The sequence below is a fragment of the Homarus americanus genome, unplaced genomic scaffold (genome assembly GCF_018991925.1).
Source record: "Homarus americanus isolate GMGI-L3 unplaced genomic scaffold, GMGI_Hamer_2.0 scaffold31037, whole genome shotgun sequence".
In the NCBI taxonomy this organism is placed as follows: Eukaryota; Metazoa; Arthropoda; class Malacostraca; order Decapoda; family Nephropidae; genus Homarus; species Homarus americanus.
In genome coordinates, this window is record NW_024722227.1 from 5922748 (window position 1) to 5949950 (window position 27203).

The window sequence follows — 27203 nt, forward strand, 5'->3', positions numbered from 1 at the left end:
AGAAAAGAAATCCAGTATTTGAGTTTAGTCTAAGACGGGCGAGAAGTGACGTGACGGAAGTAAGGAAGGAAACAGCCGGGCCTACACCACCGCCACCGCCTTCACCTGCAATGCGACAGTGGCACCATGGAGTTGAGGCTCCCACAACACTCCACTCGTACACTTTATGCAGCCAATGGTCTTGCCACATTATTACATTACGTCACTACTATAAATTACAACTGCCACCATCAGCGTAAGATTAAATCGTCTGCTAAAATAACAGTGGCAGATGTATTCATTAACACAAGTTTCTGAACCTGTTGAGTAAGCGCCTCTGGGTTTGTTAGGGTATTTTTGTAAAAGGGACTTAAAAATAATTGGATAGTTATGAGAAGTCAGAGTTTAAAAACTAGTTGGCAAGGAAAGTAAAACGGAGGAAGACGGAAACTGGGAGGAGAATGGCGGCAGCGTGTGGGTTCACTGTCCTAGCATTACGTCATAGCCCCGGGTAAACAGTCCCATCCCCCGTCTGTGAGCCCACTACCACCATCCTCGCCCGATTCACCACAACCTAGATGGCAGTCTCTACATTTCGAGAATACACTTTAAACGGCGAAAGCTGTGGGACACGGCTCCTGCTGGTGGAGGAGACAGCCTGGCAGCAACATTGACGTCATTGGCGGGGCCACCAGAGCCAAGGCGGCGCCCTGCTCCTGACCTTGCTAGTCCCAGACAACCCCCCCTTCCTGCCTCGCCCACATCCCCAATCTTCAGTCTATCAAACCGATTTGCTACCTATTGCCGACAAAAAGCGTCCTTCAACAAACTATCAAGGAACATATTCCAGAATCAAACTTTAAAAATTTCTTTAATAATGTTAAATTCAGGTAGTTATAGCCAAGGAAAAAATACTAATAAAACTAGAAGCAAACATTTCCTCACTTATGTCTATAAAACGTAGATCACCAAAATTACCAAAGCACTTATCCTTTACTATCCTCACGGGATCGAAATCTAAGATAAAATATTTGGAGGATCTTAACAGCCACAACTTCATAAATACTTAAAGTGTCACTGATGATGTGCAGATGCCACTTCACCTTCCTTACACCCCCCTCCCCCACCCACTGTCTCCTCAGATCCCAGCGGCGAGACAAAACACTTCATTACTAACTACAGTAATAATTGCAGACATTTAGGCAAGTTTCACAAAAGGGTAACTCGAATGAACATTATACGAGTGGTAGTTAGTGTTTACACAACAAATATGGATGAATTATATAGATAAATATACATCTTGGCTAAATATTCCTGGTGATGGGTAAACCAAGTGCGAGAAATTGCACGTGTTAGGTAAAGGGAGTGAGACGAGGCGGCGGCGAGAGGGAGGGGAGGGATGAGGTGGAGGCGCTGAAGTAACGAGTTTAACTACCCTTAACTTCAGCCCATTACCTTGGTTATGTAGCTTCTCCCTCGTTACGATGGCGACGCTCGGAGGGACAGGAAACTGTGTCGGGAAACACAGGAGCAGTAAAAGGCAAAAGTTGTAGTATCAAGACAACTGTTCAGTGATAAAGACCATTAACTGAGAGAAGGTGCATTTGAGTGAGTGAGTGTGGTGTGTGTGTGTAAGTAAAACCGGTTGGTCAGGAGGCAAGAGTCAGGTGTGTGGAGAGGCGTAATTCAAGATGGTGTGGCGAGGCGTATTACGTAGTTATCATCAAAGGCCACCACGCCGATCTTCCCCCCCCCCCTTCCGGACCACGCCAACATTCCCCTCGGGGCCACCCCCCCCCCCTTCCAACTTCCACCAACATGCTCCAGCGGCTGACAAAATTTTACGTCCAGTTCACCTGAAAAGAAGATCTTGAAAATTGCGTGCCGAGAGAACAATCCTGCCGGGAACTGTTTACCTATAAAAATCCGGATACTTCAGGTCTGCTGAGAAACTACCATCACGAAGTCTGCATCAGCAAGGGCACACTTCCCCATGAAAGAACTCGGGATAAAGCCTGGGTAATATCCGTCATTTAAAACATAAGCAAGAATTATTTATAAACCTAGAAATCTCAAAATGGAAAACTTTTAAAGGCAAAAAGAACTCGTGAAAACTCAATTTATTAATATTTCGTCAGCCACCTGTCAAAACCTTAAAAAACAAAAAACAAAAAAAAAGGGGGCTCGCGCAAGAAATACGAACTTACAACGCAGACAAAATAAAAATTCATTTTGGAGCAGAAAAATAACAAGATTATGAAGGGAGAAAAAATAGTGAATGTAATGAAGGAGCTGGGAAACGAACCCTGGGAAGCCGAGACATTTGTTATATATACGATGGTGAAAATGTACGGCAGGGGAGGCGGCCTCTTGTCAACCCACCACCGACGACGGCAGCTCAAAAAACGACGAAGAATATTTTACACCAACACAACGGTCAACCAGAATACAACAAATGCCAACCAAGACACTACCACAACTAACCATCCAAAAGACTACCATAACTACCAATCAAAATACAACCACAACTACCAAACTTTCACAACCCCAAGCCCACCACACCCGCCATCTCAACCAATGAACTCAGAGATAAGAAAGGGGAACAATAACACACGGAGGAATTTGGGAGGGGGGAGGGGAGGGAGGGAGGGGAGGGGGAAGGGGAGGGAGGGGGGAGGGGGGAGGGAGAGAGGGAGGGAGGGGGGGAGGGAGAGGGGAGGGGGAGGGAGGGAGGGAGAGGGGAGGGAGAGGGGGAGAGGGGGAGGGAGGGGAAGGGGAGGGGAGAGGGGGAGGGGGAGGGAGAGGGAGGGAAGGGGAGGAAGGGGAGAGACAAAGGAGAGAGAGAAAGGGGAGAGAGAAGAGAGAAAGGGGAGAGAAAGGAGAGAGAGACATAGTAGACCACCACAACATTGTGCACCACCAAGTCACAACACGGGAGGGAGCAAAGCACACCCAGTTGCAAAGGGATGACCCAGCTTAAACAAGCAGTGAGGACGATGAAAAGTGCAGAGAGAGACCCGGAGTAGATAGTGCAGAAAACAAGAATGGAAAGGCGAGGGGAGATAAGGAAGAAGAGAAAAATAGTAGGAAAAGGAGAAGCGAGAGAAAGGGGGATGAAAAACCTTACGGAAAGAGGAAATAAAAACCAGAATTAACGGAAACCGAAAAAAAGTAGAAAAGCGTGTAAGGAAGGGCGACGAAAACAAGAAAACAGGAGAAAAGAAAACGAAAAACCTAGAATGAGAGAGAACCGATAACGTGGGAGGAGGATGGGAATGAGGTGGATGAGGAGAAAGGAGGCGGCGGAAGAGGGGAAGGGGACTAAGGATGCGAAATAACAGCCCAAGGGGTCGTTACTGTTGATACTCTATCTCTCAAACCACCACCATCCACAGAGCCATCACCACTACAACCCCACTACCACCACCACAATCCCCAGAGCCATCACCCCTACTACTACCACCACCTCCACCATCCACAGCAATCACCAGCTAAGTATTTCTTCATGAACATTAACACCATAGCGCTGAGCACCACTATACCGCACCATTGAGGACGTTAAACAACCCACAAAGACAATGAAATGGCTGAACGAATATACAAGTACAAAATAATGTGTACATGACCCGAGGTGTATCGTGGGTCGAAGACAGGAACACAAACGAAAAGGTGAAAATATGTGAAGGGGAGAAAAAAGACCCACATGTATACTTGAACCTGAGGAGAACACATCGCCTGGAGTAGAGAAGTCTTGACGGCTCCTTGATAGTAAGGGGAAAATAGAGGGGATCACAAGCACCACAGGGAGATCCGCCGTCGCCGATACTTTTCTTCTTCACCAGCAGGGACAGAAGCGCCCCAACTAGTGAGTCTTGGCATTCTGTCCATTACACCAGGCGAGGGAGGAGGGGAGGCAACAGACAAGGCCGGCAACAACCACAAAAAGTCAGTTGGTGAAATCACAGTAAAAACAGTGGGGGACTAATTTAACTGGATAGAGCGTAGGCTAACCATAATGGTAGACCTTTGTGGGGACAAAGCAACTTATTGAAGAGTGAAGAAGCAGAAGTCGGGGGGATGGGTAGCTGGCAATTTTCTGTGCTGTAGGCCTATATAACAACGTGGAGGGCAGGGTGGCAGGTGGCCCGCGGGGAAAAAGCACAACATGCGACAACGGGGGGACCAGGAATCACCCCCGTCCTTCCTTCAATCCAAGACACGACAACGTCAGGGAGAACACAGGAGGGAAGTAGAGGGTAAAATAACCTTAGCTGAAGGATGTCTTCATAATGTCATTATTATGAACAAACGAGTAACAAGAACAATGCATTAAACCATTTTTATTTTTGTAGAACATAATACATAATAAAACAAAGCGATACTTACCTTTTTTTTAATCCTCCATAATTGTGAACATTACAGCAAATTAGGAACAAAACAATGATGTGTCTATTGGTTGGTCAAAGTTTTAATGGCAGTGGAATACAACAAACATGCAAACACAGGAGATCAAGAGGTACAGCGAGGCGTGGCAGGGAGCCCCGGGCTACCATACTCACCAACATACTTCCTGCACTTCTTGGGCTGTTTGCACTTGGGTTTCTTCTGGCCCTTCTTGATGGGTTTCTTATGATACCGGCCTATAAGTAAACAAAGGGACAGACCACTTGAGTCATCACTCAACACCAATGTGTGGACTGCAGGTCGGAACTTTCAGATTTGAGGTGCGATTTTTTTTCTTCGATAAATTAGTTGCTAATAATTTGTTTCCGTTATACTGATCAGAAGTGGTTTTCACGATTTCGTTTATACACAAACCTACTTCATCGTCTGCTGCCAATGCGTATAGTGAGGATTCACATATTGTACCGAACATTATCATTTGTTATCAGTTTGATAACCTTTGCGTCACGTTAACATCCGACAGCTATCATCCCAGTGGACATTATTCACTGCAAACCTCACCAGAACGAATCCTTCACTGGGCATTTAAAAAGACATCCTGGTCTTGGATTCTTAAAGTTTGGTAAGTTGGCCCCGTCCCCCTTCCTAGATGATGCGAGGAGGCAACTGGTTGGCTTACTGTAACGTCGGCACAGGGATAGCGTCAAAACTGCAGCAATATATTTGACAATTATTCTGGACATACACTAAGCTCTAAAACCAATACATCCTCAATCTTTAACACGGAAAGAAAAAAGAAAAAGAAAAAAGTCAGATTACAGGACCCCACGACGACCAGGATCACATACTGTACTGGGTCTAATGCACCAATTCAAAGTCGAAACTAATGGGTGCTATCTGCCCCTCCCTCGTCACCTACAGCCCTCACCACCAATCCCTTGTCTTAATCCCCATTTACGTCAACCCACCGTGTTAACAGTTACCCAACTCCTGCTCCATAAAATACATCTACTTTTAAATGACATGTTCTTAACTTTGCTACATAAACGGTTTCCATATCAATAACATCTAAAATTCATTCTCGACAAATATGCACCAGTTACCGGGAGTCACTATGCCGAATACACACTTGTTAAGAAAATATATTGATGTTAAGGATTAATTGTATTACAACTTTCCCGGATATTCCACAATACTTCTTGAAACTCAAAACAAAACTATATAAATTTACTTTCGAAGTTGCCCGATATTTTTCTGGCTCTCCTGACCAGTTACAACCTCACTTCAATTATTCACCACCAATAATATTTAACCTGGGAACAATCACTACCTTGGACACATCACCCCTCCACTACCTGACTTCTTTAGTAAAATCTTTATCATGATATTTACTCCACTAAAGGTTAGATCTTCACACACACTTCCCCTTTCCCTGGTTCTCATAAATACCCCATAAAATCCCCGACTAATTGACTGAAGACTTCCAATAGTATTTAAAAATGATTTACACCTGACGTGGCTGGCTAATAAAATATCCAGCTTTACACGTCATATGGGAACTAAAGGTAGTTACAGAAACTTGGCTAAAATACATAGTTACATTCCAAGCAAGCTTCAATGTAAAGCAATACGGTTCAAGATGGGGTCTAAGCAGTTTCTTTCAATGTGTCGCAATCTGTTTAAGTTCGGAACAATCTTACTGAAGCTTGTACAATACTCGGCGCCTGGAAGACTACAGAACTCTCTTAACTGCCTTTCAGGTGGATTAAGAAACAAGAGCTGATAGAAGAGGTATGGTGAGAGCGCGGCCGAGGGTAAGAATGGTGACATGTGCGCCCCTCGGGTTTATGGCCACTTCCCAGAACCTGGGCGTGGAGTAGTCGGTCTGGTGGGGGGGCCCTGGCCACCCCCACCAAGGGGGAAACACACTGAATCACGACTGAAGGAGGGGAGGGAGAGGGAGGCGGGGAGGGAGAAGGGGGAGAAAGTGCAAGAGGGGAAGGGAAACCGGTAACGTAAAGCACCTACAACGAGGGGAAACCAGTCAAAATCAGGGTGGAAAGCGGGTAAGTTGTGGCAGGGCAGTAAAGCTGCGGGTAAACAAGGTAAGAACGGAGGGGGTCCAGTTATACGGCAACGAGGCGAAACCCACAGTGTTTGGGAGAATTCAAAAGGCTGGGATGCAGGGGAGGGCCCGCAGCTCTCACCGCAAGGAAGCTGCTTACGAAACACTGGCGGAGTGGGGTGGAGGGCCGAGCTGGAAGCAAAGTAGAGAGGAGGAAGAGAGGGTAATGCAAGGGGGGTTGGTACTTGATGGTTCCTTGAAGCTGTAGTAGAGGGGGGAAGTGTGTGGAGGGGAAGCAGCAGCACCTGTCATCATAAGTACAACAGCAGAAAATTGTATACACGATCATTGAGTAATTAACCGAACTATATCGTTAACTACAGATATTAAAAAAAAAAGCCCTTCAATTCCAATGCTCGTAAGACTTTGAAGTTATCAAATGTTTACTGAAAATACAGCAAAAATAATTTTATTTGCAGTGCACAACTACGACCAATTCAATAATACCATACCGTACTTTAAAAAAAAGTTGAGAAGCAATTTGATTAAAGTATAAATCTAATTCGACGGAAGAGCAAAGAGGAGGGTGAGATGTGAGGTTGTGTGCTAGAGTCGAGGAAGACAAGTAGGAGGGAGCAAAGACTGGTGTCAGCCGTCGTGCATACCGAGTGTGGGGATCAATAGCAACATCTACACCACAACCGCACCTGCTGCACCAACCTAGGCTGGCCCTCTTACTCCTCCCTCGCCTCCAACACATTACCATTTTTAGCTTGCATCCTTAATGAGCTTAACACGTATTTTATACATCACACTATCGGCAGAAACCATACAGGCCCGAGTTTCCATGTTCTGTCCGAAATCAAGCAACTAATATTTTATTCTGGATGTTACAAAACAAATTAAGTGTCCCACATTGTGGATAATTAAATCCTCGAGAACGATGATAAGCAAACTAATGTGTAAAAATGGCATGAACTCCCACCCACCACAACCGTGGGAACAGCGCACTATAATCAAGGGTACGAGTCACTACACTGTCACTACTACGAACACTAACAACAATAATTCAACAGTGCGCCAAATGTCTAACTTACCAATTGGTGTTTTAACACTCCTTAACCTCTACAATATCACTGACAGTTAGTAACCTTCAGAACAAGAACTGTTTGGGTATTTCAGCTTTAACTCGAAGCATCACCTCCAAATGCAAGCCCAGAGGTGCTCACACACACACCACAGCCAGTCCCTACCTACAACACCAAGGTGTCCCTGCCCACACCAGTACTCCCTGCACACAAAGAATGCACATTAGGAACAGCGGGTGGGGGGCGACATGCAAGGTGGGTCACACGACGACGGGAAGTGCGAGCTCATGGTAGTATCTGACGAAGCACTACCCTCTACCACCACGAACCACGCCCTCAGGAGCAGAAGGAAGAGCAGTAGCAGTAAAAGCAGGAACAAGAGAAACACAGCAGAATAAGAAAATGAAAACAGCAGCAGCACTGGTCCGCTTGTACTTCCTGTTACACATTTTCAGTAAGTTGTCCAGGAACGATAAAATTTAATACGTTTATAACAATTTACAGTGTTGTTGGTGTATATCCGATTATCGTATTCCCCAAATTAAGTCGTAACCACTCGACTCGTACACTAAAGTACTTCCCATTTAAGGGCAAAGGCAAACCACGATTCTCCCCACACCAAGAAAATTTTCATCACAACGAAACTTTCACCATAAAAAATAATTCCAATCTAATGGACAGATTTTCGTAATTGGGAATAAAAAAAATTACAGGTTAGTGTGTGTGTCCAATGTGCCTGATGTACTGCGCGCGAGCACACACAATCTTGCCGGCTGTGCCAAGAAAGTTGGGCCACAACAGGAAATATCTTCGTTATCCTAACATCGCCATGATCATCCCGCCGGCATTACGTCCACCTTAAACTAACATACAACTTCAACCATTATCCCCGGACGAATAACCAGGCGCACCGATAAGGAGATTTCCCGGATTAAGTAACCAAATCCCCCCTGATTAAGTATCTAGCTTACCGAGGTAACATAACACTTGAGTATGTTGCTGAAGGGAGCTTAACACGAAGGAGTAACATTTTAATACTCAAGACTAAAAACAGCTGACAGTTCAAGGTATCCTAGCAGCTGTGTGTGTGTGTGTGTGTGTCATCGCGGGGGAGCAGGTAGGCCTGTTGCCCTCATTACCTGCACTAATTATGACATGCAACTGATCCATTATCCAGGTGGAACTCTTCCACATTTTTTGACATTTCCAGCATATACAAGGAGAGGGGCTCGGCGTGGGGGCTTGTAAAGGGCTGGACATTTTACACTGTTCGACCTAAATGATAAAATGTCAACTTATGACAGGGTGGTGAATTTTCTTCCTTTAATTTGATGCAACATAATTTGTTAGTGTTACGGACATTATTATCGTAAATGGTGTAAGGCATAACAAGACATTTCCACAAGACGAATAGCGACGAGTTTACTGGGCTTACTTATTTATGAGAAGCTGACACGCAAGAAACAATCTAACAAAGATCTTTATCTTACGTTTGGTTGGCACGTGTTTGCTGCCATTAGAATTTAATGGTTAAACACCGTAGACTGAGCCGCTGCACATAAGCAAGGAAAATTTTTTTTTCTTATGGATATGTAAATTTGGTTCTAAACGTCTAATCATTAATGAAAAACTCCCTTCTCACACCATAGCGACAATGGGTTAGCAGTGTTGTTCAAATCTGCACGCAACCACCCAACTCACTGTGGCAGCTCGAAACCGCCTATTGAAGAATGAAGACCCACCCACCTTTCTGAAAACTCCATTTCGGCACCTACTGCAACCCTCCCCCCCCTTCAGCACTAACTCCACCAGACAGTAATAAACCAAAAGGTAATCCAAAGTTTCCCGTAATAAGATTTGTGGAGGGCGCGTCTGGTGTGGGTGTTATCACAGGGCAGGAGGCGACGGCGGGCGGGGCGGTACCGCTGACCTTGACACCAGCCAAGGTCGCTCTCTCCAGTGCATGGTGGCGGCGGCCCAGTCTGGCCTCATACACGGATATAGAACTACCAAGTGAAAGGGACATCCAGCATAGATTCAATAAAGTCAAATGGGCGCTTGTGATACAACTTCATACAAAAAACTTTCTTCCCTTTATCCAACAAATAATGAATATTAATGTTTGAGAAAAACACGTACACCAGTGTTATCAGTAACGTCATATGATCGTCGGGAGTTCAAATCAGTGAAGATTGTTATCCGTTGATTTCATTAGGTGTTAATGCGTGTGTTGTAAGAGTTCTGGTACCTCGCATCTGAATATCCTGGCACGAGATGCTATCGTGCCCCCACTGTTTCTTGTGTATTGGATTAAGCTTCTATAGTGTTGTGTATGACCCAGGGAGGCATACACAGCTTCCTATGGTACAATATTTTGACTAAATAACCATGTTACGTTGTCTCACTTCATGATGCCTTTGCCCGAGGTTTTGACGGTTTATTTACTATTTTTCTTTATTATCTTAGGCGATTAATGTCCGATTAAAGTATATCCAACGACAAACGAGCTATTAACTGGCGTGTTAATTCGTTATGATGATAGATTGAGAAAAAAAAAAGGGGGAGTGGAAATATGGGAAGGGGAGAGGAAACATTGGAAAGGGAGGAGTAAGGGAGGGGAAACCTGGGAAGGGGTGAATTATGGTGGGCGCGATGACAGGTATCCAGGAGGCGGCGCGGCGGCTACCAAATTACTGCATGACGTGACTGGAGTGCACGAGACGCCCCCAGCCAGACGTGTACACCGCCTCCAGGTCCTGCCGATACAAACCAGGGAGTGCCCTGGTGGGCGTGGTGCACAAGGAGAGGACAGGCTACTGGGCGTGGTAAGATGAGTGCCAGTTTTTAGCCGATGAAGACAATCACCAATGTATTGTGTACACTTGACATCGCTGAAGACAATGAAAGGTCTGATGCCAATGCCATATGGTAGCGGAGAAGACGCCGTGTGTGTGTAAGTATGTAGTTGCAGGAGGTCTTAAACTGTATGCCAGACCCATAAAACAGGGATGGGAGTGACAGGTATGAAGCTGGTTGTCAGCAACAAGGTGGTGGCGGCGGCGACGGAGCAGCAGCAGCTAGTGCAGACCGCGCCCTGTGCATAGCCCGCCAGAGATCAATACCTTGGTCGCGGGCGTGGGTGATACTGCCTCGCCGGCCATGCCTCGGTTATGTGGGCGGCTCCTTTCACTTGTGCCCTCCATACTAATATACTAGCACTCAGTGGGTGAACAGACGTGTGCCAAGTACAACAAAAGGGAAACCAACAAGAAGACAATCAAACGACACGAAGCTGACAAACACGTGGTGATGTACAGTGAGTCATCACTGAATAAATTTGTTAAATTAGAAAGAACGGGGAAAATATAGAGTAGGGCAGAAGGTGACGTAATGGGCAGACTAGTGAAGCAGGGCCAGAGATAGAAGAGGCAGTGTAAAGGTCAAAAAGCTGCCACCACACAGGTGCGGCCCCGCCATACTTGTCCATCTAAATAACATCTCCCACAAGTCACACCCTACTAAATCTGGAACAATACACATGTTTTCCCCGGCACTCTGAAGGAGCGAGTCAGGCGCAGGAAACTGGACGATATACTACCAGCAAGAATGTATCTCTGGAACAACAGCCGGGACACTCGTTAAGACCACAACGGATGTGTTGCTAGAACTAACGTCGTTATCTCTGTACAAACACATGAACGTCTAATGAAGAGGAAACTTGTGTTGGAGGGAGTGGGAAATGAGAGGCGAGGCTGAGAAAGACTGGAGGAATCCCCGTCCTAACACTAGATCGTCTCATTATCGTCTCAAGTAGAGGCCATCACGGCACCCCAGCGGCACCTAGGTAATACTACCAAACCACCTCTACTTAAATAAATAAATAAATTAATAAATAAAAATAAACTCCCCCTCGGCCACGCCAAAGTTAAGTGAAAACGGAACCGATAACAAAATAAAATACCTTTACTCCATATTTACACTTGTGAAAGAAACACGCCCACACTACACCGCACTGACTTCCTCCTCCCCTTCCTGTCAAGAAATCATTACTTCACTGATGAGAACAAAGGTCAATAAGTTTATATGAATGTGGTGTGTAGGTGAAGGGTAACTCGGTGCTCAAGAACATCTCCGGCAGATAAAGGTCCCAACACTGCACCTCCCTCTACTTAAAACTCTCAGCACCGACAACTTCGAATATCCAGAAATATCTCCCTTCACTAGTCTATTTAAAATGCGAAATGAAAGAGTGCAACCCGCTCTTTTTGCTCTCAGACTCGCTCGACACAAACAGAATGGCAACCCTTTTACCACCAGGAGACTAATGAAGACCCCATTTCAGTAATGTATCTCTTTATATCACTCTGATAATACCCGTCTTAAAATAGCAATGTCCTCTGCGTCAAAACAATGATTGGTAATGAAATTAACCCATTTATTCCCAGTCACAGGGTTGTCAAGTAGGAGCTTGCCACTATAATAATAATAAGCATTTAGTTCACTCCTAGGGTCCAAGATACTGTACTGTACTTGCCAGATGCGCCAATCAACGCCCATCATCCCAATAACTACCTTCACTTACGTAATTTCCGTTATTCAACAATTCTCACCCGAAATTGACCGCACAATTTGTTTAACATTTCTTAATACTGTCCCGCATTCTTAGTCTTTTACATCAGACACACCGGTGCAGTTAGCCAGCTTCTACACACTTGTGGCCACAAGATCAATAACATCACCTTACCATCTTCCCGAGCTCGCAAGATTACACGAAAAAATTGGGCTGGCAGTATACCCCCAGGCAACCCCGCTCCTTATACCAGGTCCAACTGACACGCTGGTTTAGTATTCATATGAAGCTTGAGGGAGGGGAGGGTGGCCTCCCAAAAGAAGAACAAGACGGGAGGCGGCCAGAGGTCAGGGCCACGCACGTCTGCCGCAGCCTCCCGCGGGAACCTTAACTGACGGCCGCAAACCCCACTACTGCTGCAGGAACGCTATCATTATGATTATCCTCATCCACCAAGTTTATGATGAATCGAGAGAAAAAACTTAAATTGTTCGTAACACAGAAAACCACAAGGTTTTATATAAAAGCGTTGTGGACACGCGACAATTATGGTAGTTAAAATATTTGGTAATTTACCATGAGTGGGTAAACACCACGAGAACTGGCGACAGCAAGAATACGAACTGCTCTAGCGTATCGTCACAATTATTTCCTTAACCAGTACAGTACCGAATATTAGAGACCAAATACAAAGTGCAAGAAACTATAACTACAGTCTATACTCTATAACATCCGCTTCCCCAAGATACTCAAAATGACACGTGCAATAGTGATAGAACCGAGACAGAACAAGTAACCATTAAGGGCACGGTCAACAAACATTAAAACCACACCCACTAATAATAACCTAACAGCAGTGGGTAAAGTGTATGGGGCAGCACCTCCCTTGATTTACCTGACAACTCTCCACACGACCAGGAGCCCAAGTACAGTAGTAATGGTCGAGTTGCACGTTGTAGCAAGTCTCAAAAAATTTAGCATTCGACTAAAAGAAGAAAATACTGTACAACTAATGTGGCTCCGAAACACACAAAACGTTTATTTCTCCCATACAATGAAACTCAAAATGCTTCATCTTCCCTTAACCGAATCTTAATGTGGATTGTTTTCTAATCTAGTAAAAGTTTAGACAGCGCATAGAAAATCCGTAGTCCAATATACTTCTTGTCGTAACAGGAAGAGAGCAAGAGGAAATGTATATCGTTGTCGCAGACGAGTTTCTCGACCTCATTAAGCGATCGTCCGACCTCATCTCTGAAAACTCTCCTCCAACACTGAAAAGTTTAAACCAACTTTTCACTTCCTGTTATCCGACGTGGATCACTCAGGCCGCCCCAAGTTAAGAAAGTGATGTATCGAGGGAAGGTGAGGGAAGACCAAGGGTGTGTGGGTCGACGGGTAGATGTACATGTTGCAGACGTTTATGTTACTTGGATGTAGAAGCACGTTGCAAAGGGAGGGTGGGTGGGTGGGTGGGTGGGTGGGTGTGTTGCAGGTGTGTCAGGTTCGCAAAACTACTCCGCCATAAGCCATAAAAGTGGCAACACGGGGGCTACAATTTTCGTATAAAACCTGGAAGGACGAGCCATAAGCCCCTCACACTGCCTCGTTCCTCACACTTCCTACACTTTAATGGCGGCCTCGCTCCAACCCCTCTACCCGTCCCAAACCAACGCCTGTCTAAAACACCACCACCTGTCCAAATCCGTAGCATCTGCCAATCACCCAATCCCGGGTTCTGGGGATTAACTAACTAGCAATCTGCGACACAATCCGATTACCAAGTCCCAATCGCGTATTGTTCTTGCCATTTACGGTATATTTTGCTGTCCTTTTAACTTTTATTCTAAGACACGAGGTTTAACGAGCGTGTGCGCTGTAAGTTCAGCGCATGTACGTGCCAAAACACACTACGTTAACCACCAGTGTGTGTGTGTGTGTGTGTGTGTTCAATAGTACCCTGTGCGTGCAACAGCTGACCGGCCACCTCTTAACGACAAGTCCTCACGCCACTGTCGGTACTACCTTTATCGTTACTCTCCCCTATTTGCCACATATTAAATACAGTAATAAACCCGCATTACAAGCGACGAAGTTGAGCATTACATCATCTGACACACTCGTCCGCAGGGGTGGTGTGGGGGAGCGGGATACGTGGCTAAGACTCCATTACTATACTGTTAAAATATCAACCCCCCATAACAGTAGATGGCTTACTGGAAACAGTCACTGAACACTGCTGGCAAATAAAATTACCTTATAATCTCTCCTTCACTATAATAACCAGACAATGATGGCACCCTGATTGATGATAGGCATAATTTTCATCTCTATACTCAAGTAAATGATTAAATAAACTTTGCACTGCTATACAACACTACCAGAAGATAACACGATAAATTAACTAAAGTAAAGCTCGCCCAGGTGTTGAGAAGCCAAGTGCGACCTCTCGTAATCTCACTGAAGTTAAAACTAGTATTTTATGCCGTACAATCTTTTCCATCCCCAGCCAGCCTCAGTATCTGGGCTATACCAGCGAATGGAAGGACACACTCCCTCGTTATTATTCAAAGCCTTTATCGAATTATTTTAGATACGAAGAAAAACCAGAGGGACAATACAATCTCATTTGTTCCATTTAGTATAGTAAAATTTTGGCCCCGAACTGGTCCTCTTGTACTGTATGTGCGTCATGGTAGTCGGTAATAACAGGTTGTGTGAATCCCAGTGTGGTACTCCTCGCCGACCCCGCATTGAGCTCCTCGAGTCAAACTAATAACATTCAATTCAAACCCAACCCAAATAGTTTACCACCACAACACCAAATTCTCCCCATAAAATGTCCAACATAATGCCAAGACCTAGTAATACTACCACTACTGCTGCTCTTGGCAACAATCTGAATATGAGGATATTCTGGTATGAAGGAAAAAAATAAAAATACTGCGGAAGGCCAGTGGCACGCCGCAACAGCCACCGGCGCCACCCTGTCTGACACTAATCGATCTAGCAAACTCCGCTGGCCTGACCCACCCGGCCCACCAGGTGAGCTGAACCTGCCCAGGTGATGTCCACTGCCAAGGAGAGAGGGGGGAATGAGCAAGCAAAAATGAAAGAACTGGAAGCAATGTCGAGGAAAAACTTAAATAAATACGAGAAGGGGAGGAAGAGAACAAGGAGTATGAGACAAGAACTTCAGTAATTATTTGGAGAAGAGACGTGGAAGGAATATAACCAATCCGTAGGAAAGTGAGAAATCAATACGGCGGGAAGGGGAGGTGGAGGGGGAAGGGGAGGTGAGGGGGGGAAGGGGGGAAGAGGAGGTGAGGGAGGGGGGAAGAGGAGGTGAGGGAGGAAGAGGAGGTGAGGAGGGGGAAGAGGAGGTGAGGGAGGGGTAAGAGGAGGTGAGGAGAGGGAAGAGGTGAGGGAGAGGGAAGAGGTGAGGGAGGGGGAAGAGGAGGTGAGGGGGTGGGTTAAGGGTATCCACCGAAGCAATATTTCAGAGTATTTAGAATGGTCGAGGAGTTCCACACAATTTTCCACTCCACACGTAATTGCAAGTGGGCTCGTGGTCTGTACAGTATATGAAGACAAGACCCATTTTATCTTACATGACGTTAAAGTGCATGAAGATAGTGTACTGAGGGGGAACAACAGAAACGAACGCTCGCAATAATAAAAAAAAAAAAAAAGAACGAAAAAAAAGACGAAAAAAGAAGAGCAGATAGAAAAGTAGTAATAGAGACGGGAGGCAGAGACGTGACAGAAGGGATAAGAGAAGAATAAAGGAGAGGAGGGAAAGAGAATAATAAGAGGGTATTACCAGTAGAGAAAGGACAGGACCCAAGACTGGATAATGGCAACAATAACGGGGCGAGGGGAGGCACAAAGGCAGTGACGGGGGGGGGCTCACATGTGCTGTAATAGGCGAGGCACCGCCTAACACAAGACTGACCAGAAACAAAAGACTGTGGGGACGTAGCAACATGACCTGAACACACACACACACTTGCTTCAGCATATCCTACACTTCGATCAGTTCACCAAGCCATTTTAGCCTTTATTATAGTTAGGTTGTGATTCGAACGGCCATCCAGCACTCAAGAAATTCCGCTAGACTTTAAAACTCCTAGACAAGTTACAACTAAAATATTATTTCAGGGGAATCCAAGTGTGTAGCGATAGGCTGCGCAAGTTAAAATATTAAAATATGCAAAGCCCAGCCTCCCATCACGAGGACGGGGATGACCTCAACGAGGCGACCTGAGCCAGTGTCTCCCCAGCCACGAGACCCCCACTAGTTTGGGGTAACAGCCGCCCGTTAGCAACATTCACAGCGCCCACACCTGTATTCATTGTGAAACTCCCAGTCTTAACACAGTTCTACGATTTATTTATCGGAAATCGAGGCTTTACGAGATATTCCCGAACTCGTGTCTCCAACGTTCCGAGAAAGTCGAAGAGTTAGAACCGTTCCAGTTGACACTGTAAAGCACGCAAGTAAAGCCAAAGTCAGTGATTTAAACCAAGCAGCAATTTCCTTCGTCTCCCCTTGCATATTTTTCGTCCTTTATACATTGATGCACCGAACCTATAACGGCTAGACATGTATTCCCACCAGGCCAACACGGAACATTACCCCTTTTGTAGCCGGGCCATGAGTGTGAAGTGGACAGTTACGACTGCTGCTCCACGCACTGGGGATTTCGCCTCAGTGACCACCTGTGTCAGGGTAGGTAACTTGCTGCCTCACCTGTGTGTCCCAGCGACCTGACTACCCGGGGACGTCACATGATTACGCTATAACCTCTCTTAATGTCCAGTCCAAACTTTATTTATCCAGAAATAAAGGGGGCGAAATCCTGCACTTTAATCTCCATATAACAATTAATATATTTTACAAAGTGTAGTCTTATTTATAAATATATCCATGTGTTCCCTTACAACTAGACATTCAAGGAAAACAATTCACATGGGCGAACATATGATACAACGCCCAAGACACGAGTCGCCAATAGTTGACGGTCGATCAACGTGCAGTGGTGCGCTCTTATCAGCCCCCACACAAGAGCAGCTGCAGCGCCATCACAACTTGTGGTGGCGGCCTCCACAACCCACCACACCTCAAATAACTGACACGTAAATATAGCAGTGCTTCAACTTCAGGCCAAAGTGAGAAAAAATAAAAATAAAATTCGACAATCAACATTTCTAAAATCCTAATTGTTTCAACCGCAACCTAAGTCTACGGATATTGCCATTCAGATTTCACTATCTCCCGATATCTTCACTAGAAGCATCTCCACGGTCTTCCAGTCATCCGGTTAAATTAAAGTGTAATTATCACGCCTTCCTAATACAAGATCGGGAACACTAACACCTTTAATTAATGACCAAAACCACTTTTCCAAGACTTTCGGGTCTGGGAACGTCTTGTAAATACCGAGCCAACGTGAAATTCAAGACTACTTACAATTAAAGCCTAAAAAGATAAAACAAGTGGACCAAGGAACCTGGAGACGTTTTCCTCAGTGTTCCATCTTGGGCGGTGTACGACCATGTCAAGACAGGGAAGAAGGTCGAGTGAGGAACATTTCCATCAAATGTCAACTAAATACGATTGGTGGTTCTGACCAATAATTCATTTAAACTTTCTATTTCCAGTAACGGCGACCAGCCTGGATGACGCACAATCATGCAAGAATTCCGAAAGGGTCTCACAACGGTCGCGAGATGTAAAAAAATGAGCAAACCTGAACCCGAGACATTCAATGGAGGTAGAAAAATGAACCTTTATCTGACGCGGGCCTTATCGCTAAGTTTCATTTAGACATAACCCAAGAAAACGCCAAAAATTCCTGCTGGAGAACATAACATAATTTGTTATATACAGAATCTAAGTGAATGAACTAAAATCGTTTCTACTGCAGCCACCGTTCACTCAGAACTACAGGCCTCGCTGCGTCAGCTGTGTTGGTATAATACGACCACGCCCAACACCACCTAACTCCCCGATGACTTTTTTAGCAGATTGAATGACTCGATACAAACTGTAATTTAAAGAAAAGAAATATTTTCAATTCAGTTGTCTTCACTTATTTCCGTAATCAACGAGGATCTTTTTTTTTTTTCGAACAAGAATTACAGGTAGGCAGAATACAGGGCGTAAGAGCTATGTATTACGATGTGCAATCTGAGTTACGTTTATGTAAAATATTATTATACAATCGTTAAAAATTCCATTTTCTCTAAACAAATACAGTACCAGTAATGTTTGCCAAACCTTTACACCAGTACGGCCGTCTCCCCAGTCTTCAAGTAGCCCCAGACATTAGACCCTCGTAGGGTCCAGTAAGCCAGGAGCTCGCCAGTCCAACAAGCAACAAGGCCCACTCTTCTCCAGCCGCCGCAACACCACAATTTATGAGGCCATTTCCCTCTCGGGCCCGAGAAATAAAGCCCTGGATATGTTTACTAAATCAACCCGCCAATTCTGGAGGCCCGCCCTCCATACCCAATTTCTTTTTCAAGATTAAACAGATTCAGCACCAAGGGAATCCGATCACGTTCTTAAGCTTCTGGTACCTTACCCTCACACACTTTCCTGTACAATTACCGAGAATCAATATCGTTATTAAACAGCACACACACAGTAGTTTATGAAAATACAGTAAATGAAGACGTGCATTGCTCTGGATATAGCGAGGACAACCTACATTATGTGCCTTTTCCCCCATTAGAACAAGGAAAGGTATTCTGCACCATGACCATGGCGTTCATCAAGGGAGGCGCTGTCTCCTCGAGGGAAAACCACCATAAATAGTGAACGTCACCTTCAGGAACACGTCATGCCTCCCTCCATCCCCCCATTGCTGTAACCACAAACAATCCTATCACGCCTTCCAGAAACCTTGTCACAATGTACACTTCATATCCGTATATTGTACTAATGGACAGTAACAAACAACGTAGGTGGTTTCCAAGACTTCTCTAACAGTACACACGTATATCTGCCTCTACAGTACCAACAAACCACAAAGTTCCCAGACATGCAAGTACAATATTAGTTTAGTCTAAATACGTATCCCACAAAAGCAACAAACTGTACAATAAGGTAGGAAGGTGGTGTGTGGTGGAGGACGGGAGTGAGTCATGATAATTACCCAGGCACCGTTATTTTCCCCATGTGTCAGCCATCCCACCACGCAGGAGATTTACCCGTCTCGCCGCCGCCGCCTCCCTCGCCTACACTGACACACTTCCTCCTCGACACACTACCGAATTATTCACGATTCTCTTAACACTTTGCCACTATTTCTTGGGGCCATAGTGTAAATCGTGTAATATTTAAGCCAATGAGATATCCCCATTTTTCCAGTGACACGACTAATAAATCCAACCCGTCGTGATATATTGGCCAAATACACCTTATCCAGTGACATGTATAAACCCTGGAAATTACAATAACTATTCCCAAATGAGGTAAACTCTTGTGTCTGGAGCGTTAATGTCACAGGAAGAGAAGCGTTCGTATTTATTTACAAAGGACTGTTTATTAAAGCAGACACCCTAAAACCTACTCTTGGTTTATCTAGATGTTAGAGTAATAAACGTCTCGACAATGGTCATGAAGGTTTCGTGGACGGCTGAGGTTGATGAAGAGGTGCTTAAGATTCTACAACGTCATCACAACATTTGGTCTAACACTCCTGTTTCAAACTTAAACCTGTGGAATCTGTCATTTCCCTCAACAAAAAACAAACACTGGCACTTTCCTCAACAAAAACCCCCCACAAAACCTGGACCAAAACCAACAATGGTACTTCCTTCAACAAAAACCACAAACACTTCCCTGGATTACAGCCAAACACTGGCACTCTCCTTAATTCCCGAGAAAGCCGCCACAGATACTTGATCGGTTCATCTTGTGCCTCAAATTCGCCGTCGACAGAAATACTCGGCTCCTCTGATCCAGCGGTTTCCACACAACTTTTTTCGCTACATATTCTCATCCACCTCAAAGAAACGCACCATCATTTTCATATCACACGAGTTTTGAGGAAGGTTGGAAGATTACATCTGGGTTTTATTCTCCCACCCTTATTTTGGTTTAGGCAAGAGCTGACTAATCCACTATTATCAAACGCCAATCCACGAGTATCAAGAAACCCTCCGACAACCAAGGAAGATCCATCCCTTCCTGGTTGTCCTCACAGTAACGCCTCTGGCCTGGTCCTAAAAGGTCCACCAGGCCCCCCTCCCCACCATCATAGTACCGTAACAGAAATTAGGCCTAGAGGGTCGTTATCTGCCATAAATATTATCACTGGGACATCTCCTGTGTCAGATTCTCTCCACTCTTCCCGTTCTTGTCCAATTTACATCATCTTCCTTCCATTAAACATTTATGGTCGGTATACCCCCGCCCCCCACGGCGTATCTACACCATCTCCCCTTCCCTAAACCATTTACACCCACTACACTCCTTACGCTTCCCTTATCTACACAATCTCCGCTTCCATGATCTACACTCTCTCCCCTTCCCTCAACCATACTCCATTATCTACACAAAATACACTCCCAGTAATCTTCACTCCCTCAACTCCCTTCACCTACTGCACCTCCTATGAGACAACCAACTCCACCCATGTCAACTCTCGACCTTTAATTATTATTTTCAACCACTACACCCCCTAAGGACCTCTAGTTTACAGTACAGTATCAACACACCCACCACTACACACCCTTTGACCTCCCATAGTACCATTACCACTTGGACCCTTCTGGCGGGCTACTTTCACCCCAACTATACACAGTTCACCACCCTCTTGCAGCTTCCCCCTCAAACACCATTTTCACCCTCCATAACCAGCGGTAATCGAGCCTTACAACAGCCATCAATATTTAATAAGCCATTTAGCGCGCCACTGCCTCAAAATAACCCATCACTACGGCGGTGTTATCTATCCTGTCCAAGGGGTGTTAATGAGAAGGGAAGAGATGATGGGGGAGGGGATGGGGAAGAGAATATTAGAGGTAGGGGAAGAGGGTAGGGGGGAGTGTCGAGTGAGAGGGGATGGGGGCAAGAGAAGATAGTTAGGTATTATTGAAGTTTCATTTAATAAACATTCTTTTATATATATATATATATATATATATATATATATATATATATATATATATATATATATAAACCATCACAGCCCTAACTGCTTCAGCGAGCCTGTCTGTACTCGAGGTGTGTTTACGTCGGGCAAATTACTGGTTTAATGAAGCCAGCTTAACTAACGTATTACCTAGAGACTTGGAGGAGGGAAGACAAAGGCATGGAGGTGATACAGAATAAAGAGGAGCAGGACCAAAACGAAAGAGGGAATTACTAAAGCGACTCGAAAATTCAACAAGGCATTAAATAACGTGATCGTGTGGGAACAATAACTTTCCACACACGAGAACTGATGGCTACTCATACAGATCTCATGGCGAAAGACTCCTGGCTCATTGCATCGCCATTATCCTGATGATGTCCTTGATATACACTAAATGCCCATCGAGTTATGTCAGTGATGTTACTACCACCTCGGCCTTCCCCCGAGGAAGACGGTGAATAATATAAAGCCCAACCACTAGGGGAAAGGCAGGGACACTCGTGCAGCAGCAACATGGGCGACGCGTCACCGCCGCCTCACGGTAAATATTGCCATAACGCCGCCACCGCTCGCCTCCCTCTTCCCCAATCTACTCGATACACGCAACCATATTGGAGACGGCTGATTTATGTTGCCTTCGTGCACGTCTAATACCTTTATAATCAGTAATACCCATGGGAAAAACTTAATACTTAAACCATCAAGATAATATCAGCAATATTTACAACAAATTAAAAGTCCATAATATTGAACCTGTGTATTTAAGGTACATCAGCTGACATGATTACCAACAATCCCTGTCACGTGCCGGAGTTCCACGTGGTAGTGACCCCCCCATCTGGGCCAAGGAGGACCCGTAGCACAAGGGGGCTACCTCACCACCACACTAGACTCAACTGTTACAGTATTTTAACCATCCTCCTCCTCGAAACAAGACTTTCACGGATTAGTATCATGCATTTATCTATTCTTTGATCCATACAACAATCATACTGTACTCCGTACGTTCAACCATTTACCAAAGACACAAACCTAACGACAACATTTTTCAATACAAGTGCAAGAGAAACGGTATTGACCTTTTCCTTCACTACTGATAAAAATACTACAATAACACAAGTCATCCTCACCCAATACTAAACTACTTATAATTGCAACATACACTAAGGCACTGGTATCAAGTGCTCCCCTGACGTTAACTTTAACACGCGAGCAATTCAGCCTGGAAATTGTATTTAATAATCCCTACTAACCCGGGGCCAGACTCGCCACCCACACTCACGCCTTTGTACATGTGAGGCTGAAGTCTTATTCCATGTAAGTGATTCAGCCCTAAAGACCACCACCCAATCTAATGTCATTCTATATCCCTACAACACGTCGTGCTCCAGAACCAAGTCCCAGATAATCTTCACCTCCACTGTTCCCGCGGCCATTAACGGAACCAGTCCCAGTTCCATCATTAAATACCGGTAGCATTAAAGTCCTCGACACGTACAGACAACCGTAATGTCACTAGTAATCCAATTTATATCAAGCCGCCAACGAGGTACGGGAGTTGACAGCCGCCCCCCCCCCTCCCGGCGACAGCGTGCAGACCCCGGCGAGGGAGGTCTGCCACACCCATCACCGTCCCAATGGTACCGGCGGCCCTGGGCGGAAACATAAGCGAAGTGGACCGTGATAACCTGGATCTCATCTTCCACGGTGATCTGCCCAAGTAGGAGGTCTTCACGTGCTGAACCGCTTACTAAGTCTGGACTACAATACCTCAGCTTCTGTTTTTACTCTAAATCCTCAACTCCGCATATCAATTTTTGTTTTACCAACTTGATTAGAAGTATTTGCATATACGTTTTAAACTAGTAACGTATTATGTTATCCACGCAAAGTAAACAAATTAATCCCATTGCTCAAATTAAAAGTGACGAGCTGCAAAACAAGAATTAACATACATTAATAGGATTATGGTGTCAAAGAATTTTAAAAAGTAAATATGCAGTAAAGCACAAAGCTACGAAATATATACAAGAGGATTAATGAATGTATTCTTCCCTTCCCTCAGACAGGTCAAGAGACAGGTATACTCATCAAAAGAGACTGACACACCCACCCGCATACCTCGTTCTCACACAATTCCCACCCTAGTAGTGGCCAGGCAGCAGATGACGCCAACTAAACAACTCAAAGTCCACAAAAAATAATTATTTAACAAGAACTTTCAACTGTTGACTGCAGCGTTAGGATTCCACGCAAGCAATCAAAATTCCTGTTGATTCATCCACCAGCGAGTGTGAAGGAAATCACCAGACTGTAACTACCAAGTCAGTGAGCACGTCGGTGTAGCGGCCACAAAAGTCACTGGTTGGAGTCCCTGAGTCATCTATGTAGGGGAGGTTAAGGGGAAGGGTGAAGCGAAGGGAGGGAAGGTAGTGGTTGGGTTTTAAAACCTCAGGCAGACATGCATAAAGTTATAAAGTTACAAATGACCTCCCCCGAGTCACCCAAGGAAGAGTGTTAATAAGAAGTAGCGGAGGGGGGGGACGACGACGGGAAAAATAAGGACGGAAAATGAGGGCAAGAAAGAACAAGGGGAAGGAAAGGGGAGAATCAAGTCTCAGGCACCAGTCACCAGCTGGAACCACCCACTGACTCACTCATGCAAGGGGAATTGGAAGAGGGGTAGTGAGTGGGAGGGGAGGGAGGGAGGAGGGAGAGGGAGGAGGGAGGGAGGGAGGAGGCAGAGAACAGTGTCAGGCACCACGTGTATTTCCAGCCCTGGGTCAATACTCTTACAATAAAAAAGTCAAAGGCTCCACATCGGCGCCTCGGTACCGATCTTGTGCATCCTCCCGTTAACACGTCGCCACTGACTGCCACGAGGAGCCGTCTGCCCCTCACACATACCCAGCTTAACACTTACATTGGCTAAGGTCTGCCTCAAGAGTACACAATATACGGATACAAAATGCATAATAACGTCCTATCGCTAAGTATAACCCCCTCCAAATATCTTAAATATGTAAAATTACCTTAGATAACTTTCGAGACAATCGTATATCATATGTATTGATTAAACTAATAAATCTTTGAGAATCGTGAATGAAGCCCAGCCTGGATAACCACCCGTACCAGGTTTTTATTCTTCCTACCGGTGTGTTCATCAGCGTCAGCACTAACTCGCTACTACTGGTGTATGACGTCAACACGAAAAAAAAATCTCATCCTTATTTTGAAAGCGGCCTCATTAATTCTAACTTCGTAATCTCGGGTAAGCTAAGAACTCTTTTCGACTTCCAAGATATTCAACAACTTAGCCTCGTAAACAAAAGGCAAAGAAATCCAAGACTTACCGATTTTAAGACTGGTTACATTAAATAATTTTCAACGCTGCAGTTCCCAAGTCTTGTGGGCACCATCGACTGTGATACCGCTATCCAATTTCACGGCAACAGAGAGGTTAACTACTTCCCGGCTCTCAGTAATCTGCTCCCCCGTGTCTTATATTAGTACATCACCTTAAATTATTACGATTCGTCTAGACTAGTGGTTCTCAAACTCGGGGTAATTACCCCAACTGGGGCAAAAACTACATTTTGGCTGGGGTAATATGCTTCTGTTGGCACGGTGGGGTAACCTAGTATTTAACACTTACATTTGCCGCAACTCGTGAAGTATTCGCCTCACTATAGATAGTCTATAACAGCACTAACTGTAGCACTATTATTGATTTTTGTACAAGACTATAATTGTATACTTGTGTTTTGTATAATACACTTTATTGGGGGAGTAAAATTTTTAAGTACATTTGTAAGCTCGTGTTTTGTATATTAAACTTTATTGAATAGAATTAAGGAGTAGCATTATGTCGCACAATTCTTTCCCGAAACTTTGCTATCCAGTGTAAGAATATATAAATATTACAAGAAAACCTAATTCTATAGAAGTGACCACCAGAAGACTTCTCGCATTCTAGAAACATATGTTTGGTTAAAGTAAAACCAGTGTGACGATAAAACCATTAAAATACATTACAAAGTCCAGCTTAAAGTTGGTCCAAGACTAAACATGCAGTAACTGGGATATCGTGATGTTGATGTTTGTGACAAGACACGGCGCCTGGGTGTCCAGTCCCCCTGGCACCGCACCGCACCACACTATTGTTCAGATCAATAACACCTTGAAAGCGACAAAAATGAGTCATCAGTGCCACTCCCGACGCCACGCCTGGGGTTCCTCAGTGGCATGACTGAACAAATTTTAAGTAAATGGCAATTTCCCCTTGGGTGCCTCACATATCCGGCAAATAAACAACTATTGTTGTATAAGAGTAAAAATAATCAAGAAAAACCAAATCACTAATACATAAAATTATTCGGTCTATTTTTTTTTTTTTTTACATTTGTAGTATTTTTAGAGTGAACAACAGCCGACACACAACTCCCCTACTTAATGTAACGGTAAAACTAACCGACCTCTAGTCCACGGCTAAGAACTTTTGTGTGCACTGCCGCCAACCCAGGGAGGTTTAGCGGTTTAACTCCCCACACTTTCTACCAGATGAGATACCAGGCAGATTCATCCACACAATATATAAAAACCAAGCCACACCCACAACATCTAAAAAAAACCCACACCATTCACACGTGGAAGAGGGAGGAGGTTAAAGCCTCTCAAAACCACACAAAGGAGACATACCTATTCATAAAGCATACTTCAAAATTCGGTGAACCTTAACGTTAATACAGCTCTACTTATCTGAATCCCCACAACTACACCTTCCATATCCAAGCAACCCAAGACAAGTCAGAGATCTGATAAACTATTTGTACTGGGGAGAGGAGGAAGGTCGACGAGTTCTAAAATGAACACTGCGACTCCTGTTGTCTCAGTAGGGTTGTCAAAATCCGTAGTCTGTTGTGTTAATGTCTCGACACAATTTTGTATAAGTAGTTTTGTTGAGCGACTTGAATTTCAAAAGCTTAAGATGATTCTGACAACCACGCTATATTCTGCTTGACGTAGTTAACATGTCCTGCTATACCAAGTCCGGCCTTCTATTGGCTGTTTGATCCACCTACAACACCCTAAAGATGAGTACAAGACAAAGGCGGTTTTATATATAATTTAGATTTATACAATGCTTTATATCCACATTTACAAGAAAATACAGGTCAAAATCAGTCCTAGAAACACTTTATATTAGTTAAGGCTAGTTTAAAGGCATCTAAATCAATACTTGGGACCAACACGGGCCCCTCAGAAAACAAAGGAAATCACAGTAGCAACATCCCAACTGTTGCTCCTTCAAGATGTTTTACTGTGTATATAACTACAAGGAATTCTATTAACCCATGAACACCCACATAGCAGTTTCACCCTCAGTATCCGTGTCAACAGCTGCCTTCCGTACATTACAAGGGCTCCCACCTAAATACCCTTCCACGTCACCCCCCCCCAACATGAAGCTTGTTTCCTATTAATATCCCGCCTCATTTCTTGTATAGGCTGAAAATAATCCCGGAATCTGGTAGTCCAATAACCGCGTGCCGCTTCCAATATGAGGGAGGCCTACACAACCTAATACTGACCTTTATACGGAAGCCTAACTTACAAGCCATGAACGCCTAGTTAACAGCAAATACAACCCCAGAGTACACGTAACACTTACAACACTATGTAAAATACAATAGCACACCACCGATTAGTACACTAGTCTTATATACAGAGATTCCCAGTATTTTACAACAAAACTATACAACCTTATTACTATACACGAGACTTATCTTTAGCAGTAATAGTATCCAATCTCCAAAAAACCTACCTGGTTCGTTATTCCCCTTCAGAGGATATAAAAGCCTCGTGTACACTCGCCGCCCCCAAGATTTCCTGCTACCAATAAATGTACTATGGCTGTATGTACTAGTACACCAGTTGTACCCTTAAAA

General features: G+C 44.6%; 1 protein-coding gene across 9 annotated transcripts in view; it reads right to left on the reverse strand.

The window, feature by feature from the left end:
* Positions 1-27203, reverse strand: part of LOC121862335 (capping protein inhibiting regulator of actin dynamics-like) — a 67414-nt gene that overhangs the window by 10102 nt on the left and 30109 nt on the right. For 3 of the 9 annotated variants that reach the window (XM_042360552.1, XM_042360545.1, XM_042360546.1), the window contains exon 3: positions 4539-4619. The exons of the other annotated variants lie outside the window; for them this stretch is intronic. In XM_042360552.1, the coding sequence (XP_042216486.1) occupies positions 4539-4619 (81 nt within the window). The remainder of the gene's footprint in view (positions 1-4538; positions 4620-27203) is intronic. 9 annotated transcript variants of the gene reach the window in all.